Here is a 22,051-nt window from a genome sequence, read left to right on the forward strand (position 1 = left end):
AAAAAATTTTTTTTAATGTGAGAGAATAGAGAAATTGGAGAGGTGAAGCTTTGGAATTCTCTACCATTGTGGTTCTTACTTTCTGAGGGGGAAGGTGCCCCCAATTCCTTTGAAAGTCACCTGAAATACATGGAACTTCTCCCTAAGGAAAAGTACAAAATCTTATATAAAAACTTGTGGAATTTTCACATCTGGTTGTCTATGAACCCTAGGTTCAGAATTTGTTTTAGCTGGACAAGTACAATATTTATGAAGTTGTATACATAAATGTATACACATTCATTTGGCAGATGCTTCAACACTGTGCCAGGGACAATGATTAGTGCCTAATTTATAATGCTGAACAAGAACCGCCCCCCCCCCCAATCTCATGGAGATTAATCTAGTGTGGAGGAAGAAATCAGCAGGCAAACATATATTTATAGTTTGTGGTAATGGTATGAAAGGATATGGTGACTTGAAAGTTTGTAACAGTAAGTGCTAACTTAAATGAGGGCTGGAGGGAGCTTGAGGAAAGGACATTAAGGTTGAGAACTGCATCTGTTTGGTGACAAGTTTGGGAATCAGTGTTGTTAGGCGCCAGGAACAATGGGTACAAAGACCCTAAGCAGAGAGAGTTTGGGCACGTTGAAGGAAATGGACAAATGAAGAGCAAAAGACAGCAGCGGGGAACCTACCACCAGATGTGGAAATTGCATCTTGGAAGCAAGAAGGGAGTGCGTGACTGTGATGAACATGGCTGAGAGGGCTAGGTGAGGACTGAAGACTAGACAGTGGATTCAGTAGTAGGAAATCGGTGTAAAAGCTGATTTGCTAGACTGACAGGGACAATAGCCAGATTTTACTGTATTAGAGGAAGTAGGGATAGTAAGTGTAGATGACACTGGCAATTTCACATGAAGGGATGGTGGAAGGCGGCTTGGCAGGTAGGGGATTACTAAAATGATTACTCCAAGCAGACCTGGGATTAATATGGCCTTATTTTAGAAAATGGGAGATGCTGGAGCATGTGCGAATGTTGAGGGCTAGGATGTGGTAGAAAGGAGGATGACTAAGTAGTAACGTGTGAGAAGCTAGAGGGTAGGGAGGCTCACAGAGGCAGATGGTGGTGCAGGTGGAAGACAGACTCGAAGATGCGGTGATAGGGAGATGAAGTTTCTATACCAAGGCATTTAATTTATTTAGAAGTGATAGTTCTCACTAAGAGTAGAGAGAGGAAGATGACCAGAGATTTGAGGAATAAAGGGAGTTGAAATGGTTTTGTGGAAACCCATTAAAATTTCTGGACCATCCTGGGGCCTCATGATGTTGGTGAACATGGCTTTGTAGTGCTGTGATTTTTAGATTTTTTTCTTCCCTAGCCATGTCTTGCTGTATTTGTGAACATTGTGTTTGTAGGTATAGATGTTTTCTCGCTACAGCCCTATTTAAGATGTATATGAAGAACAGAACGGTGTCATAAATTACTATAAACGAGGTGCAGAGATGACATTTATGAGCTAAAGGTGCCCCAGGAGTTTGGACTATAATAACAGTAACATTTTTAAACGTTTTAAATCCTGGAAAAACTATAATTTTTGCTTTTCTTTTTAATAAGCAGAAAGGAAACTGTTCAAGTTTGAGCCACATTTTTCATTAAGTTACAGGTAAAATGAACTGGTTATAGGAGATACATATATTTATAAGATGCATAGGAATTACAGCATTAGGCTCTAAGAAAGCTGTAATGTAAGCTTCAGGGTAGAGATCTGTTTTTATTCCCTGATACAGACTGAATACCTAAAACAGCACCGCACCAGATTTTTAGTTAAGGTGTTGGCAGTTAAAGCCAAAGTAGTACTTTGAAAATGATATGTAACCTTTTTGCCATGATGGCTTGTTTGTTTCAGAGCTCTTTATGAAGAAATTGGCGTTCGTCACCAGAAAGGAGCTCAAAGTGAAAGTGACTGTTGAGGTAGACTTCAAGGACACAACTTCTACTCCCCATTCCACAGAATTCCTGTGTGATTGTCACTATATGTTTAGTATTTACATTTTGTAAAGGCCATCTGAGTCTGACACTGAGTGTAATCTTAGTACAAAAGTTCATCTCAAATTATGATGAAATATAATCTCTGTAAACTCATTACCTAAAAATAATCTTTAGAATGTAGAAGTTGATTTACGGTATAGAAGTATTAATGCTAACAAAAATAATGATCAACACAGACTTCGTAGCACTGAACTAGACCTGTATCTTTTATGTATAGTTAATGAGTGGTAGAACCCACTCATTGCTTGTCCAGGTAGGCCTGGACTCCGCCTATTTGTTGTATTAGTCATCCCGTTTTATTTAGTAATGAATGCGTGGCCACCAGTAACCCATTAACCTTGTTTATGCCCCACACCCTCCTCCATGGAAGTAATACATTCCCACCTTTCTGCATTAGGTTGTGACTCTCCTTATCCAGGAGTGGAGAAACAGAAGGAAAGGCTGGAGGCCGCTGTCTTCTTACACTGGGTGGAAGTGGGTGACTAGCTCATTACCTGCATTTAGAGGTGCCACCTCTCTACAAGGTAGACCCTATGCAGCTTGGAGGCCCAGAAGACCAGACCTACAGCACATCAGAAACATGGTGGAACATTACTCCTCTGCAGTAACAGAAGAGCAACTTTTATACTTCCTGACCACAGCTTAAGCTTTATTTTGAAACAACTTGGTTATAACCTATATTCACCTTAAACTTCATCAGAAGAAAAAAAATCATTGTACCGATGCCAACGGGTTTAATTATAACATCCTGGGCTTCACAGGCCTTCCTACATTTAGAAAAGAAATCCTCACACTGCTGTGGTAAGAGTAGATAAAGATTATTTTATTACAAAATAATTATGAAAACTATTGAGTGCCTTCATTTAACTCAAGTTGAATGTAAAAGTCAATTTGTACTTTTTTTTTTTTTTTTACTACCTGTTTAGAATCAGGACTTGTAAAAGCCTTGATGATTGTAGTGTATATTTCAGATACCATGAAGAGGTCACTGGACTCTGTATCGAGTTGCCTTTACATATGATTCTTTATAATACTAAATGATCTTTTTCTCCCCTTTTTACTGCAAGTAATATTTCTAATTGAAACAAACGCTACTGGAAAGCATTCAGAATAAAATGTGCATTTGTTTATGTCATAAATTACAATGATAAATTATTAAAACACTTTAATACATCTTTTTTACAGGGTCTGTTCATAGAACTTCTGATGTCAATAAGTTCACACTTACATTTTAACATTCAGGAACTTGAACTGTCACAGGAAATCGTACTAGAATCCTACTAAATATACTTATGGGTTTTATTTCATATTCGTGATGCTGAAACTTCAAAATAGTCAGTACTCAAAATATAAAATAGGCCTAGATCCTAAAGGAAAAAGAGAGTCAAATTTGAAATTAGAATGTAATCTCTGGGCAGCCTAGGGCTCCGTGATACCTCTTTCATTGTGAGCTTTTAAAATAGTGACGATTCACAATAAAAGAAAGTAGTCACCAACTATTTTAGACATAACAAAAACAGGCAGAAGTTATGACCTAGAGCCTAAAACAACCCCAGGAATAATAAAAGTATTCACTGCTATGAAGAGCTAATAAACTGAAGTCCGTGCCTACTTATTTAAGAAACAAAGGAGTTTCTTTGAATATTCCCTATCAAACTCTATGGTTTCGAATAGTCCTACATTCAATTTGGGCCTATGGATTCCCTATGACAGCTGAAACTGTTCATTCAATTTTAAACAGGGTAAATTAGTTGAAAAAAATAAACACAGTATATTTAAAAAGTTTTACATTAAAGTATTTCTCCCCTGAGAAGACTGAATACGTGATTTTTCAAAAATCACAAATCTGAAGGGACTTAGGTGCTGACTTCAATTATAGCCTGGAAGTGGCAACTTCTGTCCCTCCTTTGCTTCAAAAAAAGTATAAGAAAGAGTGATGAGATCAACATTCACCATTCTTGGGTCTTCAGCAAATTCAGGATCGATGTAGAAAAACACTGGCATATCTACTTCCTCTTGTGGATTGAGCCTTTGTTCCTCAAAACAGAAGCACTAGAAGTATAAAAAGATATTTGTTTAGTTTCTGTTAGAATAGAAATCTTAACGATAGTTCATTTCTTGGCTTTAGTGAGCATACTACAATTAATATTATAATGAAAAAATACAATTAAATATAATCTAATTCTGTGACAGAATGACATTATCTTTTCATCTAACTGACTTTTGCTTTAAAGTTAAAATTCTAAAGTTAAAAGCAGATACCACTTAGTTCATTGTGTCAGTAACGAACCATAGTTGCTATAAGCAATGGAAGAAAAGTTTGATGTTTAGAAGAAACGAATTTTCAGAAATTAGTTTCTACAAAACACTGCAGTAAGTTTAGTACTAAATAGTTTATGGAATATGATGAAAATATATAAGTTTCCATATAACTATACCTGTATTTTATTGAAATACTGTCCAGCTTCAAATGGTACCACATTGTATGTAGAAATTCCAATGACTGGTTTGTCTGTAGGATTCTTAGCTTTATAAAACGCCAGTGCAGTCTCTCCTGGTACTACCTGTTTTAAGAAAAACATACATTATCAATACTTTAAATCTCACAGCTCCTCCTTTCCTTACTACATTAGTCACTATTTTTCCTATCCCTCAAGACCACAATACTTTAAACTAATGCTGAAGGTCAGCCAAATAAACTGAATACTACCTATGGACATCTGGTTTTTAAATTTTATTTGCCTACGTCCGTGAAGGACCAGTGCTCTCCTCATCACTGTGGACTGTCCTCTTGTTTGTATATCTGAAGTCTTCAAGCAATGAACTGCAAATTATTTAAAATGTCCAAGGACAGCCAAGTCTATCATATCCCAAGCCTGACTTAACACTCATACCTAAACATCATTATATGACCAGCATAGATTCTTTTTAAGACGTTAACATTAAACTCCACTTACAACCAGAGTAAACTGAATTTCTAACCAGAGTAAAACTAACCGAATAGATTATTTAACCATAAAGGACTAATACTTACTTTTTGAGAGAACAGATTTTTTAAATATTGCAAGGCTTTAGGGCCGGCTGAGTGGCTCCTTCGATTAAATATCAGACTTTACCTCAGCTCATGATCTCTAGTTTCATGAATTTGAGCCTCACTTGGGGCTCTGCTATCAACGCAGAGCCCACTTGGAAAACTCTATCCTCCTCCCTTTCTGCACTTCACTTTCTGCTCACGTGCACTCCCTCTCTCTCAAAACTAAACATTTGGAAAAAATTGCGAGGCTTTAAAAAAATAAATTTCCAAAGGATTCTGTCCTTTGTACCATTTCAGACACCAATATCTTGTACACTACTATATAATTAGAAGTAACATTCAAAATCATAACCTATGAAACCCTTAATCATTGAAGAATTCAGTCATATTTAGTAATGTGGAGGAACACCCAAGATTTATAAGAGTTTCCCAATAAGCGTCACAATTAAGCTTTTCTGGCTATTCCTCCACTCATGAAATAATTTCAATTAAATCCTCTAGGAGTCCAGTTAGTCAAGATTTTAGGAAACTTAAAAAACTTTTTTTTGACATTTATTTTTGAAAGAGACAGTGTGAGCAGGAGAGGACCAGCCAAAGAGGGAGGGAGACACAGAATCCAAAGCAGGCTCCAGGCTCTGAGCTGTAAGCACAGAGCCCAATGTGGGGCTCGAAATCACGAGCAGTGAGATTATGACCTGAGCTGAAGTCAGACACTTAACCGACTGAGCCACCCAAGCACCCCAAGGAAACTTTTAAAGCAGAGCTTTTCTGAAGTAGAACACGACTATTTATTATGGTTACTTCAAAGGTTCTCATTTTTAAGAGATAAGAATATGTGTGTGTGTGTGTGTGCGTGTGTGTATAGATACACACATTTTTTTTAAAATTTATTTTTAAGTAATCTCTACACCAAAACGGGGCTTGAACTCCCAACCCTGAGATCGAGAGTCACATATTCCACCCACAGAACCAGCCAAGAGCCCTGAGACAGGGATTCTTTTTTTTTTTTTGAGAGAGAAAGCATGTGAGTGAGTTAGGAAGAGCTGTGGGGTTGGGGGGAGAGGAGAGGAAAGAGAGGGGGAGGAAGGGAGGGGGAGACGGAGGGAGAGAAGAGAAATGGAGGGAGAGAATCTTAAGCAGGCTCCACGCTCAGCACAGATTCTAATACAGGACTTGATCCCAGGAACAATGAGGTGATGAGCTGAAATCAAGAGTCAGACACTTCTCCAACTAAGCCACCCATGTGCTGCAGCAGTTTACTAATTTATATCAAAAGCATCCCTCTCGGGGCACCTGGGTGGCTCAGTTGGTGAACTCCAACTCTTGGTTTCCAGTCAGATCATGATTCCAGGGTCCTGGGATCAAGCCCTACGTAGGATTCTGCACTATTGGCACAGACCCTGCTAGGGATTCTCTCTCTCCATCCCTCTCTGCCCCTTTCCCGCGTGCGCTCTCCTTCTCACAATAAATAAATTATTTTTAAAAAATCAGTACACTACTTTTCATTGTTACCAATAATTTCCAATTTGTTTCCTTTATCTCTACCTGATGCTATGCTATACATGGCATCACAGCTGCTCCTACCCTCAAGATTACTGTCCACACAATTTCTTAGTGAACTCTTAATACGACTCTGATAAAAACTGAGGACATTTTCCATTGTCCCAAACCAACTTTTACTACAGTATCATATAACTTAAAGTATATTCTGTTACATTAAGATAGGGCACTGTCAAAAGTAGTCTCTGAGTATAAAAGAATTACAGTAATGGAGTATCAGTATTTTGGGATTATATTTTGGGATTATATTTACATGAGTTTCCTAAATTGTGAAACAGTTTAAGTGATGAAATAATTTTTACAATGCACAAATATTTTCATAACTACTTTAATCACTTACATATATTTCTGTTTGCTGAGGTCTAAAATTCCACTGGAGACTTGCATGCACATCTGCATTAAAGGTGACTTTAATAATTCGATCCTTCACAGGCACCATGTTTTCAATCTGGTCTGATGCATGACCTGCTACTGCTGATCCTCCAAGACCAGTAGTCTAGGTATTAAAGGTATTAAGAATGTTAAAGTATAATACATTAAACAATACACGTGATTACTGGATAAAAACAAAGTCTTAAAAACAATTTAATAATCTAGTAGGAGCCCAGTTTACATACTGTCACCATTTCCTATGAATGTATCAATGGTTTGACCACCTCTGGGGTGTCAAGGGCCTATATTTGTTATAGTCATTTTTTCTTTCAGTAATCACTTGGTTACTGGACACAGTAAAAAAAAAATAAAAAAAAATGAGTCATTTGGAAGAAAGCTGACTCACCAATGGTAATACAGCTCAGAATTTTAGCTTAACTTTTCATTAAACCTATTTACCTTTATTGCCAGTGTTTTATATAAACTATCAGTCATTAATAGAGGTAAAAGTTACCCATGACCCTATCATTTCAATGAAACTATTTAAATAATTCCATTACTCACAGTCCTGTCTGATCCTTTCCCATATCATAACTTTTATGGCATAGTTTGTAGCTTCACTTTTGTATTCTGCTTTTCTCAAGCATCACAAGTATTTTGCCATGTTAATAAATGTTTCTGTAATTTTTTCCTGTACTACTTTGTATAGTACAGCTTTTATGAATATCCGTTAATCAGAGAACCTGATCCCTTTGGCCACTGAATCAACGAACCTTAAGACATCAGGATAATTTGTGCCTGACTCTTCTTGCCTATCTTCATTGCGATTATCTCCTTATCATCAGAGTTGTTTTAAAAAAAATCCTTACTTCCAGGGTCATCATTCTTCTGATGCGTGAGGTTGCCAGAATTCTGGTCTCCGGATAATTAATCTGTTACTATACTAGGAAAAAAATACCAAATTTGAGGCTAGGGGAAGACTCCCAGAAAAATACAGTATTACTATCTTCCATTTATTACACAAGTCACCTAACTGAACTCAACTGCCACGCAACATTACTGAATTACATTAGAAACTTCAAAGATGCATTAGGGGGCAAGCCTTTTATCTTTATCTAGTAAGTAAATTCTGCCCAAGAGGGCTATAATGCTTAAGTTTTAAGATGTAACTCCTGAAGAAGTTGAATCACTTGATTAAAGATTCCTTAATGTATTCTGACAGGCAGTCTTTGAATATAGATTCTTCAAATTTGCAAGCTTGATAGTAAGAGAAATAAGAACAGAGAAAGACAATGGAAATATTTCCTGGGCTCTGGTCTAGTTCTGCCACTAACTAGCTCCAAGAACTAAATACATCTTACTTTTGGGAGACTATACTTTCCATACTCATAAAATGAGGTCACTGGATTAAATTGTTTATATAATTCCTTATTTTGGGCTCTAAAGTTCTGTAATTCCAAAAGTGAAAGAGATGCTCTTCTGGAAATTTAACATCCAAGTTGACTGAAGTTTAGGATTACAAATTACAATTGTTTTTCCTACCTTGCTCTACATTTGCACACACATACAAAAATACTGTCACTCACTCTAGTTTAAAGCAGAGTTTCGCAGCTTTGGCACTAAGGGCATGCTAATTCTCCGGTCTGGGGAGGAGGGAATGTCTGTCCTGCACAGTGTTGAGTGTTTAGCAAGCAGCCTCCCTGGCCTCTACCCACAAGATACCAGTAGCACCCTCCCTGCTCACCTCCCAGGTTGTGACCACCAAACATGTCTTCAGATATTGCTAAATACTCCCTGAAGAATAAAGCCGACCCCTTCCTCCTCATGGTTCTCAGAGCTTTGTACCTGGTATTTTGTATTCAGTTCTGCTTATGATTTAACCAATTGCTAGTTCTGGGATTCATGCTAGGTCCAGGCTGCCATTTGATGAAAACTAATTCACATTTCTGCACTCATCCTCCTGAATCAAACTATTGCAATCCCACATAAATGCCAATATTAGAAGACTGAAACGTCCTTTTGACTTGTTTTAGTTATTGTAAGAAATAAAGGCAAGTTAATCTCCTAAAGGGCAGGGCAAGTAAAACAGGCATTAACGATACTGGCAGGAAAAAAGCAGTTAGCCAATGATTCCCAAACTGTTACACACTGGGATCACCTGAGGAATCTTTAAAAAATTACTAATGCCTGACTCCTACTCCGAGACATTCCGATTTAAGTGGTTTGGGATGTGACCCGCATGTCAGGATTTTCCAAAGCTCTCCAGATGATTCCCACCACAACAAAGCTGGAGAACCACTATCATTTAGTGAATAAACCCAATGTGTAGCTCTAACCTGTGATGTTTTTTAAACAGAAATTCCTGGGCCCTACCCAGACCTCCTAATCGGTATTTGTAGGTTAAGGGAGCCCTAACATATTTATTAAAGAAACTCCACTAAATAGTCCTAATGACCAGCCAAAGCAGCAAAGGAGAAGATACATGAAATAAAAGTGTGGCTTTGCACATGGTCCTCAAATATTAGTCCGCATCAAAATCGGCTACGGGACTTATTAAAACACAGATTGCTGCCCCACCCCCCCCCACCCCCCCGGAGTTTGATTCAATAGCTCTGCAACTTGATCCAAGAATGTGCAGCTAGTTCCCAGGTGATGTGACGCTGGTCCTCCGGGGAACCACACTTGAAGAACAACTGCATTAGGGTTTCTGATCTTAAAGAGAGCCCTGGGTAAGCACAAGACAGTCATATACTAGCAGTGAAGGCCGCCTCTGTGTATGGATTAAACGCCACTCCCAGTGTAAGCCCACATTACAAGCATACTCCCATTTCCAGAGTTAACCTTCGCACACAAACCATACACGGTTCACAGAATGACTGTACTAATGGAATTTACATTTTAAACGCGAACACGTGTTTGAGCAACAAGAGGGTAATACCGGCACCGGCAGGTTGGGGATGGCAGAGTATAAAGGCTGCAGCCCTTTAAGGCGATGTAGCTCAGAGATAGGGAATTTCAGTCTGCAGTGTGGTCGGTTATAAGCACGATCACTAAAGGGGCTTGGATTCTACTTGTAACTTTGCCAGCAACTTTTTTGGTAAGCTTGGGCAAATCACCGTTTAAAGCCTGCTTCCTCTCTGGTGGACAACCGGCAGACATCCCTGCAGCACGACACGGAGGAGGGATCGCTGTCCAGGGAGCTGTCCTGCACCGCCGCCCCCTCCCGAAGGCACAGCCTAGGGCGCGGCGCCGGCGCCTACCTGGCAATAGAGCCGATAAAGGGGCACGGCGGCGTAGGATGCCCCCAACATGCCCACGGCGGCCGCGGCCACGTACGTGAGGACCGTCTTGTTCCGACGCCGCCAGTCCTCCTCCTGCGCGCGCGTGAAAGGGTTCGTGCTCTTCGGCCGCCGCGGCGGCTGCAGGGCCAGGTCCCGGGCCGGGTTTGGACGCCTCCATGTCCCAAGCCACCTCAGCCCCCTCTCACCACTTCCTGTCCCAATTCTTCCCACTCTGAGATATGCCTCTACCCTCTCCGCAACCCAAGTCGGGGACCCAGGCTGGCTCCCGCGCCAGCCACAGAAGGCAGCGCGCCTCCATGCGGGACGCCAGAGCCCTCCCATAGCCCCCGGGAGAGAGCTCAGGACGTCAGGGAAGAACGGCCAGATCTCGCGAGGCCAGCTCAGTCTCGCGACATCTGGGATGAGCGTGCCGCTGTTTTGGCTACGGGACTCCTCAGGTGGCTGCGCTTGCAGTCGGGCTACGGAGGCCGGGTTGCCAGATTACGGGTAAGTTCGCGTTTTCCTTCATGAGTGTTCCTCCCACTGTGCTTCTCTCCAGTGCCTATGCTAACTTCTCTTTAGGAAAACAGGTTGCGTTCCGCCGCGTGCAAGCGCATCACCATTTGGGCTTGTGCCCCTGATCTGCCTAAACTCCACCACCCTTTGTCTCGACCTAGCGGCCCTGAGCCGCTGGTCGCTGTTTACTGCCCGGGACTTGAGCTCAGGGATCACCTCTTCCAGGAAGCCTGCCTGTGTTCTTCACAGCGCACAACGCTCACCCGTCTGCGTTTTCTCGCCCCCCCCTGGGAATTGGCTTCGGCTTCTCAGATGCCTCTTAACCAGTTGTCTGGTTAAAACGACCAGTTCTGGGGCAGAAAGACGTTGTCCAATGAGTTTGTCCCGAGGAGAGTGACCAAGATGTGAGGATCCTTTAAAAAGGAAGGATCGAAAGAAATGAGGATGCTCATCTTGGAAAAGAACCCCATGGGGGATGCAATACCTCTCTTCACTTGACCCACAGGACGAACGAACTAGGGCTGAGGGCACAGCCTGATTTTGCTGTAATGGAAGGAAGCCTCTTTCTAGGAACTGTAAAGTAGTGAGTAAAAGCCCGCATTCTGAGGTTTGGCAGCTCTGGGGTCATACCTGCGCCCCACCATGGGCTTGTGTCCTTAGGCCAGTTATTTGACCTAAGACATGGTGGCCTTATGTATAAAGTGGAAATATCATAATCATAAATAAGAGTTTGCAATAAGGTGATTTTCACAGTGCCTGAGACAGTAAAAATTTAGTAGACGTTAAGCTCTATTTCTAATGACTGGCACAGGTAGGATTATTCCCCATTTATGGATGAGGAGACCGAAAGCGTGAGACATATTTAAGTAACATTGATTTATTAAAATTGGTATTAGATAACATTTATTTAACAAAAGCATTTATTTTTTGCAATTTTCCATGGACCAGACCTTGTTCAACCTACTGACGCTACCGCACCGAGAAAGTCAAGCATGAATCACTACTTTATTATAAAGTGTACTTTCTCCTAAGGGACCTGGGAGGTAATCAAGTAACAGATATATAAATGAGAGAATTTCAGATAACAATCAGTACAGTTAGACAATAGAATAGGATAGTGTGATTAAGAATGATGAAAAGGGCCGAGTGACGTCTTTCTGAAGATGTGACATTGGAGCCTAGTCTTACACGATAAGGAACTGCCTACACAACGGCAGTTCCAGGCAGTTCCAAGTCTCGCAGAGGCCCAGAGGCAAGAAAGAGCTAGATAGCATTAAAGAACAAAAATGAGGCCAGCGTGTTCTTAGCATAGTGAGCATGGAGAAAACTCATAGGAAATAAGGTCAAAACAGGTATATGGGAGCCAGATAATACAGAGCCTTTTAAGCCCTGTCCAAGGGTTTGGATTTTATTCTAAAAGTAATAGGAAGTTATTGCAGAATTCAGGTTGACACATATAAGTGATAGGATCTGATTCACATTTTTAAAAAAACACATTGGTTATGTTGTGGAGAAGAGATGAAAGGGAGGGGGGCAAAAGTGGAAGTAGAGCTATTAGGAGGCAATCGCAGTGAGTAATGATGGTCACCTTGAGAGAGGATAAGTAATTGATTAACTTGTAGTCACAAGGCCAGAAAATTGCAAAGCCAGTGAGATCCGAGTACCTTCTGACTCTTTCCTCTTCCGACACAAAAACTTCAAGATGCTGTGATTCTTTAAATTTATTTGTATTGTGCTACATCTGAAAATCTTTTTCATCTCTCTCTACCTTAATTCCTATACCAGATTGTCAGCTTTTTCAGGACAAGACCTGTAATCTATGAAGTTTCTTACAATATAGACACAAACCCCAAGCAAACAATAATGTCACTGAAGCCAACAGTACATTCCCTTCAACCATTTTTTTTTTTCTCCAGGCACCTCTTTCATGTAGCAACTGGTAGCAGTATAAATATGTCAGTAACAGTGTCTTTTTCTTGGGATCTATTGTTTTGTTTTGTAACCGCAAATGAAACTATTCCCTTCCAAGGTCCAGTAATCTCGATGGTAGTAATATGGTGTTAGCTATAATTCTCGTGAGTCTGAGTGCACTTGTGATATTGCATAAATCATCATGATAACTAATGCTAAGTAATGAGTTCTGTGGTGAATGGAATAGGAACACCTCAGGGCAAGGTTAGTGCAACCGTGTTCTGCAGGTAGAGGTGTTGATTATAAACTTAAAATATTAGGGGCTGGACTGACATTTCAGACTTGGCACTTCTAATGTGTAATACTATTCTTTAGCAGTAAGTAATTAAACCTTGTGAACCCTTGCTAGTTAGCTATGATCATGTTCAATTTTACATGATAGGTAGAATTGTCGTTATACAAACTATTTTGTGGGGTGAGGGTGAGTAAATTGGGTGAAAGGGGAAAAGAGGGGAAAAGAAGGGAAAAGGGAAAAAAATAGATACCATTTGATAGTTATATGTTTTATCTGATTTTTGGTTTTCAGGCTTTCTGAAGTCTTAAAGATTTTTTTTTGTTTGTTAAAAAATTTTTAATGTTTATTTATTTTTGAGAGACCGAGTGCAAGAGGGGGAGGGGCAGAGACAGAGGGAGATGCAGAATCCAAAGCAGGCTCCAGGCTCTGAGCTGTCAGCACAGAGCCCAATGTGGGACTCGAACTGAAGAACCGTGAGATTATGACCTGAGCTAAAATCAGACACTTAACTGACTATGCCACCCAGATGCCCTGAAGACTTAAAGATTGTAAAGATGTATTATTTTAAAATTTGGGTTTGTAAGTACATTTTTTAGTATTTTTATATATCACATAAATTAAGGAACTTATTACTTAAATCTTAATATGTTAGTCACTGAGCTGCATTTCTTAGCTATTTGCCTAATGAAACCTCTAGATCCATTTGGCAATGTGAAACACCTAGCAAACAGCTATTTATTTGGTTGCTATTTATTACAATAATTTCCTTTTACCTAAAAGAGGAAGAGTAATACATTTCAATAAATACTAAGTGCTAATAAATTGTAGTTTGCCTGAGAATAAGATGTTTCCAGTGATTGTGCACAGTGATGGCATGAAGTTGTCTCACTAAGTCTTGATATTCTAGTTTCTTTCCTGGCAGCTTCCTTTAAGCCACATGTTTGAAGAGCTACTCCATTTAAAAGATCTTGAATAGGCTTATATAATTGACAGATCAGGTGAAACGAAACAGAAACTATTCATCTACAGAAGACACTTTTAAAAATAATATTTATCAAGATCAGGGTCAGTTTCATGGATAGGAGACCTGTGCAGTCTGATAAGACCCTGCTTTTAAAAGGATGCTTTGCCCCGAGGCACCTGGGTGGCCCAGTTGGATAAGTATCCTACTTTGGCTCTGGTCGTGATCTCACCCTTTGTGAGTTGGAGCCCCGCATAAGGCTCTGTGCTGACAGCTCAGAGCCTGGAGCCTGTTTCAGATTCTGTGTCTCTCTTTGTCTGCTCCTCCCCTGCTCACACTCTGTCTTTCTCTGTCTCAAAAATAAACAAACAAATAAATAAGGACCCTTTGCCTCAAGTAGATGGAATGACATTTTGACATAGTTCAGGCTTAAGTCTTATAAGCTTATCTGGGCTAAGCAGGGTTAAAGACAGAGGCAGAAAATCAGGGAAAATGCAAAAGCAGAGAGCCCTAAAAGGTCAGAGACAAGGCAAAAGGCAAATTGAGGTCTTCTGATAAATAGTCAGGGTATATGAAATAATATCAAGCAAAATTCCAAGCTCCTTACCACGGCCGCTATGACCCTAGGTCATGTAGACCCTGTCTGCTTCTGCTGTTCTCTCTGCATCTACTATTTCTCCCTGCGTTCACTATGCTCTGGCCACACTTCTTTGTGTACTGTAAACACCCCAGATTTATGTTGCTGCCTCAAGACATTTTCCTGGAATACTTTGTCCCTCAGTTTTTAAACCCTGGCTGACCTACAGTTTGGGTCTAAGCTGGAATACCACTACCCAATCCAAATCAGCCCTCCTCTGTCCAGTCACATTTGTTCATGTCACCTCTGAATATGTGACACCCAGTCTGCTTTGTTGTTTGCTTTTTTTACTGTTTTCTCTCAATGCTAGGATGTAAATGCCATGAGAGCAGGGACCGTGGCTTGTTCACTGTATTATCACAAGCACTGAGCATAGTGCACATGATTGTACTGGGTAAACGTTTGGTGGACCAGTGCAGTCCTCCAGTGGTAGTGTCAGGAAACTTCTGAGAGCAGTGAGCTGTTGCTCTGATGAAGATCTCATGTTTTGAGATGATTAGGACTCCTTTCAAGCAGTTTTCTAGTGTTTCCCACAGGGTTGGTCTGTGTATTAAAGGTAGGTGCTGTGCGTCCACCCCCAAGGCAAATCAGTAGCATTCCTGAACTGCTTAGATTCTTGAAAGAAAAGAAAAAAAATCACTGGCAGTGATAGTATTGCCTGTGGGTACAAAATAAAGGAGATAATAAAATAACCCTTTGGTCCTTTATGTCTTGATTTCCTGAAACTCATGCTATTAAAAAATTTTTTTTAATATTTATTTATTCTTTGAGAGAGAGAGAGAGTGAGAGAGAGCACATTCAGGGGAAGGGCAAAGAGAGGGAGACACAGAATCTGAAGCACGCTCCAGGCTCTGTGCTGATAGCTCAGCAGGGTTCGAACTCACAAACCACAAGATCATGACCTGAGCCGAAGTCGGATACTTAACTGACTGAGCTATCCTGGTGCCCCTCATGTTATTTTTATTTTAAAATTTATTTTTATTTATTTTGAGAGAGAGAGAAAGAGAGCAAGCAAGTGGGGGAAGGGCAGAAAGAGAGACGGAGACGGAGAACCCCAAGCAGGCTCCATCCACACTGTCAGAGCAGAGCCCAAGGCAGGGTTGGAAATCAGGAACCCTGAGATCATGACCTGAAAGGAAATCAAGAGTTGGACACTTTATCAACTGAGCCACCCAGGCATCCCTTTTCATGTTATTTTTAAAAGATCAATTAAGTAAAGTCTGGACCAGGGAAGTGAGCCATTCCTAATTATATAACCCTAGGATTATTTAAACACTAATGCTTCTCAAAGAATCTCTGCTGTGATAAGGTATAGGACATGTTGCTACAGTTTATAAACACTGTTATTTATTTTTTTGTCTCTTCAAGTATAATACTGAATCAATAGGTCTGACTTTACAATGAGAAATATTTAATTGTTTTAATATTTTAATATTGGGTCCAGCTAATCTGTAAATAGTAAGCATTTCCAACTCATTTGTTACAGAATCCAAATGTTTTAAAATTATTTAAAAACATTTTTTAAGTATTTATTTATTTTGAGAGAGAGAGAGAGCAGGGAAGGGGCTGAGAGAGAAGGAGAGAGAATTCCAAACAGGCTCTGCACTATCAGCCCAGAGCCCAAGTCCAAGCTTAAACTCATGAACTGTGAGATCATGACCTGAGCCAAAATCAAGAGTAAGTTGCTTAACTGACTGAGCCACCCAGGTGCACCCACTCGATTACTTATTCGGTAACCAGCATCATCATTCCCTCTTCTTTTGCAATTGCTACCTTAATGTAAAATTTCACTCTCCGAGTACTTTTTATTTCCTGCCCTTCAGTTTCTTACAAATGACCTGATTGCTGGCTACTCTATCCCATTCATAGACCAGACCAGTCTTAGAGGTGTGTGCATGTTAAAAAAGAAAGTCTTCTCCTCAAAAAACTTTGGGGGCTTATAGTTTAGTAAGCCTGGAGTAGAATTTGTGATTCATAGAACAAAAGAAGAACCATAAAGATCACTTTATGAGGGGCACCTGGATGGTTCAGTTAAGCAGCCAACTCGGTTTCGACTCAGGTCATAATCTCACAGTTTGTGGGCTCGAGCCCCCTATCAGGCTCTGTGCTAACAGCAAAGAGCCTGCTTGAGATGGTCTCTCCCTCTCTTTGTGCTCCTCCCTTCTTCCCTCATTTTCTCTCTCAAATAAAATTTTAAAAATAATAATAATAAAGATCACTTTATGAATGACTTTGTCATTCTACATATGGAGAAACTGGGGAGCAAAAACATTCAGTGTCTGCTCCAAGCCCCTTGGCTAGTGGGCAGCGGAAATGGAACTCAAACCCAGTTATCTTAACTTCTAGAACAGGGCTTTTCCCAGTGCAAGGCGTGTGTAAATATAAAACCAGCGGCAAGGAGAATTCCAAAGTGTTTTTTGTTTAAACAGACTAGAGATGGTTAATATGAGAAGAAATTAGCATTAAATACGTTTGTACTGTGAGTTTCTTTGCTATAAGTCTTACTTTTTTTTAAACAATAGCAGGGAGAAAGTGTCTTTTTTTTTTACTGCTTACCAATTTGCTTACAAAGGAATAGTTATAGAAATGATTTAAATGGTATAGCCAGTTTTCCCTGGCATATACCGGGTCTATGTTATTTTCTCTTTCACCTTGCAAAATTTTTTGATTCCTTAGCAAATGGCAATAAGAACATGACATAAAGGGAAAATGGCCTTAAAAGAGATCTAACTAGAAGGGGCTAATTTTCAATACTAGATACCAAGAAGGGACACTCAAACGAGGTAACTGTTCTGATATTTCTTCTTCATTATCAAAATAACATATCAAAGTATGTATCCTGTGTGTGGGACATATAGATAGCAAGGAATAATTTAAAGAAGAAAATATCAAGTATCAGTAAATACAAAATTGTAATTTCAACTTCTGGTCATTATTGTTTACCTTTTAGCATACATTTTCCATAAGTATAATTTGAAAAGATGAAAGAATTCTTTATATTCTGTTTTTACCATGCTGTTGTTTTTCAAATACTCATATATTGGGGACTACTTTCTAAATCAACAAATATGAAGGAATTCATCTACATAAAAATTTTTGATGATTGAGTAGTTTCATTTTATGTGGATAGACTGTATATTATTTAACCAGTCATCTGTTTGGAAATAAATGTAGGTGGTGTCTGATGTTTTGTCATTATTAGTGTAACTATTCTTTGATGGTATACACGAATTAACGAATATTTTTATATGCTTGCTGGATCAACTCTTGCCACCCATAGAGTATTAAAGGGACCCAAGGTCCTGCCTTTTGTAGGCAAACCTTGGACTTGGATTTTCCACCATTGCCTATATCCTGTCTCCTCAAATTTCCTCATTAAAAATGAGTTTGCTCTCTCATTTTTTTTCTAATTCTCTTTTTCTTATTGTTCAGAATTATTTGTTAACTGTGCTAAATTTTCACTTTTGAGGAATATTTTACAAGTATGGCTATAAGCCATACTTACGTGTCTTCCTTAGATAATTCTGACCTTAGTCATATCTTCCTCTTTGAACATAAAATCATGGAGTGCCCTATGTGTCCTGATTGCTCTATCTGGAATCTAGTTACTTTATGTAGCATGTGAACCTGAGAAGACAATTAGATTGCCTTTACCCACCTGGAAGGGCCAGCAGTGAGTGTTCTCTTCTAAGAGCCTTCCTGAGCTCCTTTCTTTTCTTTTGTTTCCTCTTTGATAACATAAGCCTAAGCTCTCACACTCAGCCATGAACGAAAGATCCAGATAATCAAAAACATAGATGTATATGAGGCCAGTAGCTTATTGTAAATCACCTTCCTTATAAGATGATGATGATGGTGGTGGTGGTGGTGATGATGATGATGATGAAGGAGATGAAGGGATTGTTTGGGCTTAGGATTAAGGCCACACATCTCTCCTTCATTGTCATCACACCTCATCCTTCATCCCTTCACTTCTACTTACTTTTCATTTCAGAAAGAGAAATAAATAGCATTAAAGTTCTTGACTAGCTTTTTAAATACTTTGAAATAAATAATAGATGTTTTAAAGGCATTAAATTAATGACAAAAAGATTAAAATACCTAGGAAATGAATAAAAAATATGTGAGACCCACGTAAAGACAGCTTTGAAACACTGCAGAAGGTCACAAAAGATTTGAACAAGTTGAAAGACATACCAAGATCTGAAGGCCACAAAAGAAGATTTGAACAACTTGAAAGACATACCAAGTTCTTGGATAGCAAGACTCAACAGTGTAAACATAGTTACCAATACTTCCTCCATTAACTAGTAAAGTTAACATGATTCCCCAACAATTGGCATTATTTTGTTTCGTTTTTTAGAGATAAGAAGATTTTGAAATTAATGTGTAAAACAACTAAAAATAAGAAAATTTGGTTAGCAAAAGAAGCAAGGAGGGAGAATTGGATTTACCATATATAAAACATGTACTATAAAGCCTCCATCATTAAGCTAGACTAACAAATGGGCCAGAAGTAGGCCCAAATATTTATGAGATTTATGTAAGATGAAGGTCTAATTGCAGATCATTGGGAAAAGATGGATTATTTAATAATGTGGTTGAGACAACCGAGTGATCTTGGGAGAAAATAAGAGTTGGATCTATACCTTAAACTACACACTAGGATGGATTCCAAGTGGATTAGAGATTTAAAAAAATTTTTTTAATGTTTTATTTATTTCTGAGAGAGAGAGACAGCTTGAGCAGGGGAGGGTCAGAGAGAGAGGGAGTTACAGAATCTGAAACAGGCTCCAGGCTCTGAGTCAGCACAGAGCCCGAAGCGGGGCTCGAACCCACGAACCGAACCATGAGATCGTGACCTGAGCCGAAGTCAGATGCTTAACTGACTGAGCCACCCAAGCGCCCCAAGATCAAAGATTTTTAAATGAGACCATCAAACTACTAGAAGAAAATATGAAGACAGTTCTTTCTGATTTGAGTATGCAAGGATTTACATTTGACTAAAAACCCCCAAGTTATGAAAGATTGATAAATTTAGCCACAGGTTTTTGTATAACAACAACAACAATGACAAAGATCCATAACTAAGACCAAAAGGAGGAAAGTATATTTGTAGTTCTTAGAGCAGACAGAGCGGGTAGGATGTATGAATCCAGAAACTGGACAGAAAAAAGCTAACAATGAGTAGAAAAATTGGCAAAAGATAGAAAAATACAGTTCACATAAAAGGAGATACAAAATTCTTCTTAAAGCATTAAAAAAAATTTCAGCCTTACTCAGATTTACGATCTTACAATACTGTTTTTATCCATAAGACTGTCAAAAATCCAAAACTTATGTAATACATGTTGGTGAGAATTTTGGGTAAATTAAGGCAGTTGACGATTGAGGGCAGTTTGGCAATGTACATAAAAATATCAAATGTGTATAAACACTGATTTTTGTGAATTTGCCATACAGATAAATGTGCCCACATGTGATATGAGCTGTGTATAGAGTTTTCATTGCAGCATGTTTATAATCGCAAGACTTGTGAAACAATTGAAATATCTATCAATCAGAGAATAAATAAATAAGGTCCATCCATAAAATGGAATGCCATGCAGCTATGAAAATAAAAAAGAATTTTGTTTCTTGTGAATACTGTTTCCTTTGTAAAAATATGGAAATAATTCCAGGTTCTTTGTTAATTTAAAAAAACTAAAAAAAATAAAAAGTGGGGGGCACCTGGGTGGCTCAGTCAGTTAAGCGTCCAACTTCAGCTCAGGCCATGGTCTTATGGTTCGTGATTTCGAGCCCCACATCAGGCTCTGAGCTGACCCATGCTCTTTGGATTGTGTGTCTCCCTCTCTCTGTCCTTCTCCTGCTCACACTCCTGTCTCTCTCTCTCAAAAATGAATAAACATTTTTAAAAATTTAAAAAAAACAGGTTGCACAGCAGTCCTTACAGTATTTAGAACTATTGCATACACCAGAGGACCTGTTTATATCATATATATAACCCATACCCTCAGGGAGTGTACTGTGCACAGCATTAACAGCTGGATGCTTTGTGCCTGATTGTAGCTACTTTCTTAATCAAAACAAAAGCAAAGGAATCAATATTTATTCATATTTGTTTATGCATAAGGAAACAGTATTCACAAGAAACAAAAGCAGTGGGTACTTAAGTATATGGAAATGGTGCAGAGATAGATAGGATGGATATATACATCCATTACATACACCTCACTGGAATATATTAGCTATTTTTAAAAACTGAAAGACATACTGTTATCAATATTATGAATATTCATTCAACATTGCAATTTTATCAAGTTAATATTTACCATATTTTCTGCCAGATGTTTTTATCCCTTGCCTTTTGATTTTCTCTATTTTTGGTCTAGTAAAAAGAACTAGTTTTACAAAGTATTGAATGCAGTCTCTTTGGGAATATAAATTATTGAGTCTGTTATTCAAACATTTATCATGGACATATTTTTTTATTTCATGAGATTTCTTTTTTTGTTTAGGTTTATTTATTTTTGAGAGAGAGAGAGAGAGAGAGAATTTGAAGCTAGCTCCAGGCTTTGAGCTGTCAGCACAGAGCTCAATGCGGGGCTCGAACTCACAAGCTATGAGATCATGACCTGAGCCAAAGTTGAATGTTTAACCTACTGAGCCACCCAGGCGCCCCATGGGATTTCTAATTATATAGAATTAAAATTGTTCTGATCAAGTAAAACTCTAAGATTTCTGGAATGGATTTATTGCTTACAACAAGATTCTTTCCTGCAGTGTTCCACTTTCTCTGTTCTGGCTGACCTAACATTTTCCCTCTTATTAGTCACTAAACTAGAAAAACAATATATTTTTCTTGAATGGATATATTTTTAGTAAAAGAATAGAGTGTTTTCCTTCTGTGTCATTGATTAATAATGTGAAGCTGTGTGTGTGTGTGTGTGTGTGTGTGTGTGTGTGTGTGTGTTTGTAACGTTAGAGAACCTCTGTTGACTGAGAGGCTTGCTAACTTCTATAAAGGAAGGAGTAGAGAATAAATAAAAGAGAGGGAAGGAAAAGGCATTATATGATATTTAAGGATATGACAATAGATACCTTGTTTGTTTAAAGAGAAAAGCATGCTGTTTTGATGGATAAAATTAAACACATTTCTGTTAGTATATTTATTGTTGATAAATATATTTAATCAACAATATATTCTCCATATAAAGAGACAGCAAAGGGGCAGCTAGGTGGCTCAGTTGGTTAAGTGTCTGGCTCTTGATTTCTGCTCAGGTCATTATCTCACAGTTCTTCATTATGAGCCCTGCATCTGGGCTCTGCACTGACAGCGCCCCTGGGAGCCTGCTTGGGATTCTTTCTCTGCCCCTCCCCCATGTATGTGCCCGCGCACGCACTCTCTCCTTCAAAATAAATTAATTAAAAAAAAGAAAGAAGAGACAGACA

At 39.0% G+C, this 22,051-nt stretch overlaps 3 protein-coding genes across 5 annotated transcripts in view; 2 read left to right on the forward strand and 1 right to left on the reverse strand.

The window, feature by feature from the left end:
- Positions 1–2,857, forward strand: part of TOM1L1 (target of myb1 like 1 membrane trafficking protein) — a 48,121-nt gene extending 45,264 nt beyond the window's left edge. The window contains exons 14-15 of one of the 2 annotated variants that reach the window (XM_039224327.1): positions 1,890–1,954; positions 2,430–2,857. In XM_039224327.1, the coding sequence (XP_039080258.1) occupies positions 1,890–1,954; positions 2,430–2,678 (314 nt within the window). In that variant the 3' untranslated portion in view covers positions 2,679–2,857. The remainder of the gene's footprint in view (positions 1–1,889; positions 1,955–2,429) is intronic. The other variant, XM_039224328.1, reaches the window with a different exon arrangement.
- A 133-nt stretch (positions 2,858–2,990) lies between these two features.
- On the reverse strand, positions 2,991–10,671 carry LOC120226129 (cytochrome c oxidase assembly protein COX11, mitochondrial). The gene is made up of 4 exons (XM_039224329.1): positions 10,259–10,671; positions 6,967–7,122; positions 4,471–4,596; positions 2,991–4,084 (listed from the first exon to the last, which is right to left on the reverse strand). Exons 1-4 carry the CDS (start codon positions 10,619–10,621, stop codon positions 3,902–3,904), a joined length of 828 nt encoding a protein of 275 aa, XP_039080260.1. The 5' UTR covers positions 10,622–10,671; the 3' UTR covers positions 2,991–3,901.
- A 56-nt stretch (positions 10,672–10,727) lies between these two features.
- STXBP4 (syntaxin binding protein 4) overlaps positions 10,728–22,051 on the forward strand; it is a 165,537-nt gene continuing 154,213 nt past the window's right edge. For both annotated transcript variants that reach the window (XM_039224324.1, XM_039224326.1), the window contains exon 1: positions 10,728–10,786. The gene's annotated coding sequence lies outside the window, so the exon portion shown is untranslated. The remainder of the gene's footprint in view (positions 10,787–22,051) is intronic.

The sequence above is a fragment of the Hyaena hyaena genome, unplaced genomic scaffold (assembly GCF_003009895.1).
Source record: "Hyaena hyaena isolate Hyena2069 unplaced genomic scaffold, ASM300989v1 scaffold_1598, whole genome shotgun sequence".
NCBI classification, from domain to species: Eukaryota; Metazoa; Chordata; class Mammalia; order Carnivora; family Hyaenidae; genus Hyaena; species Hyaena hyaena.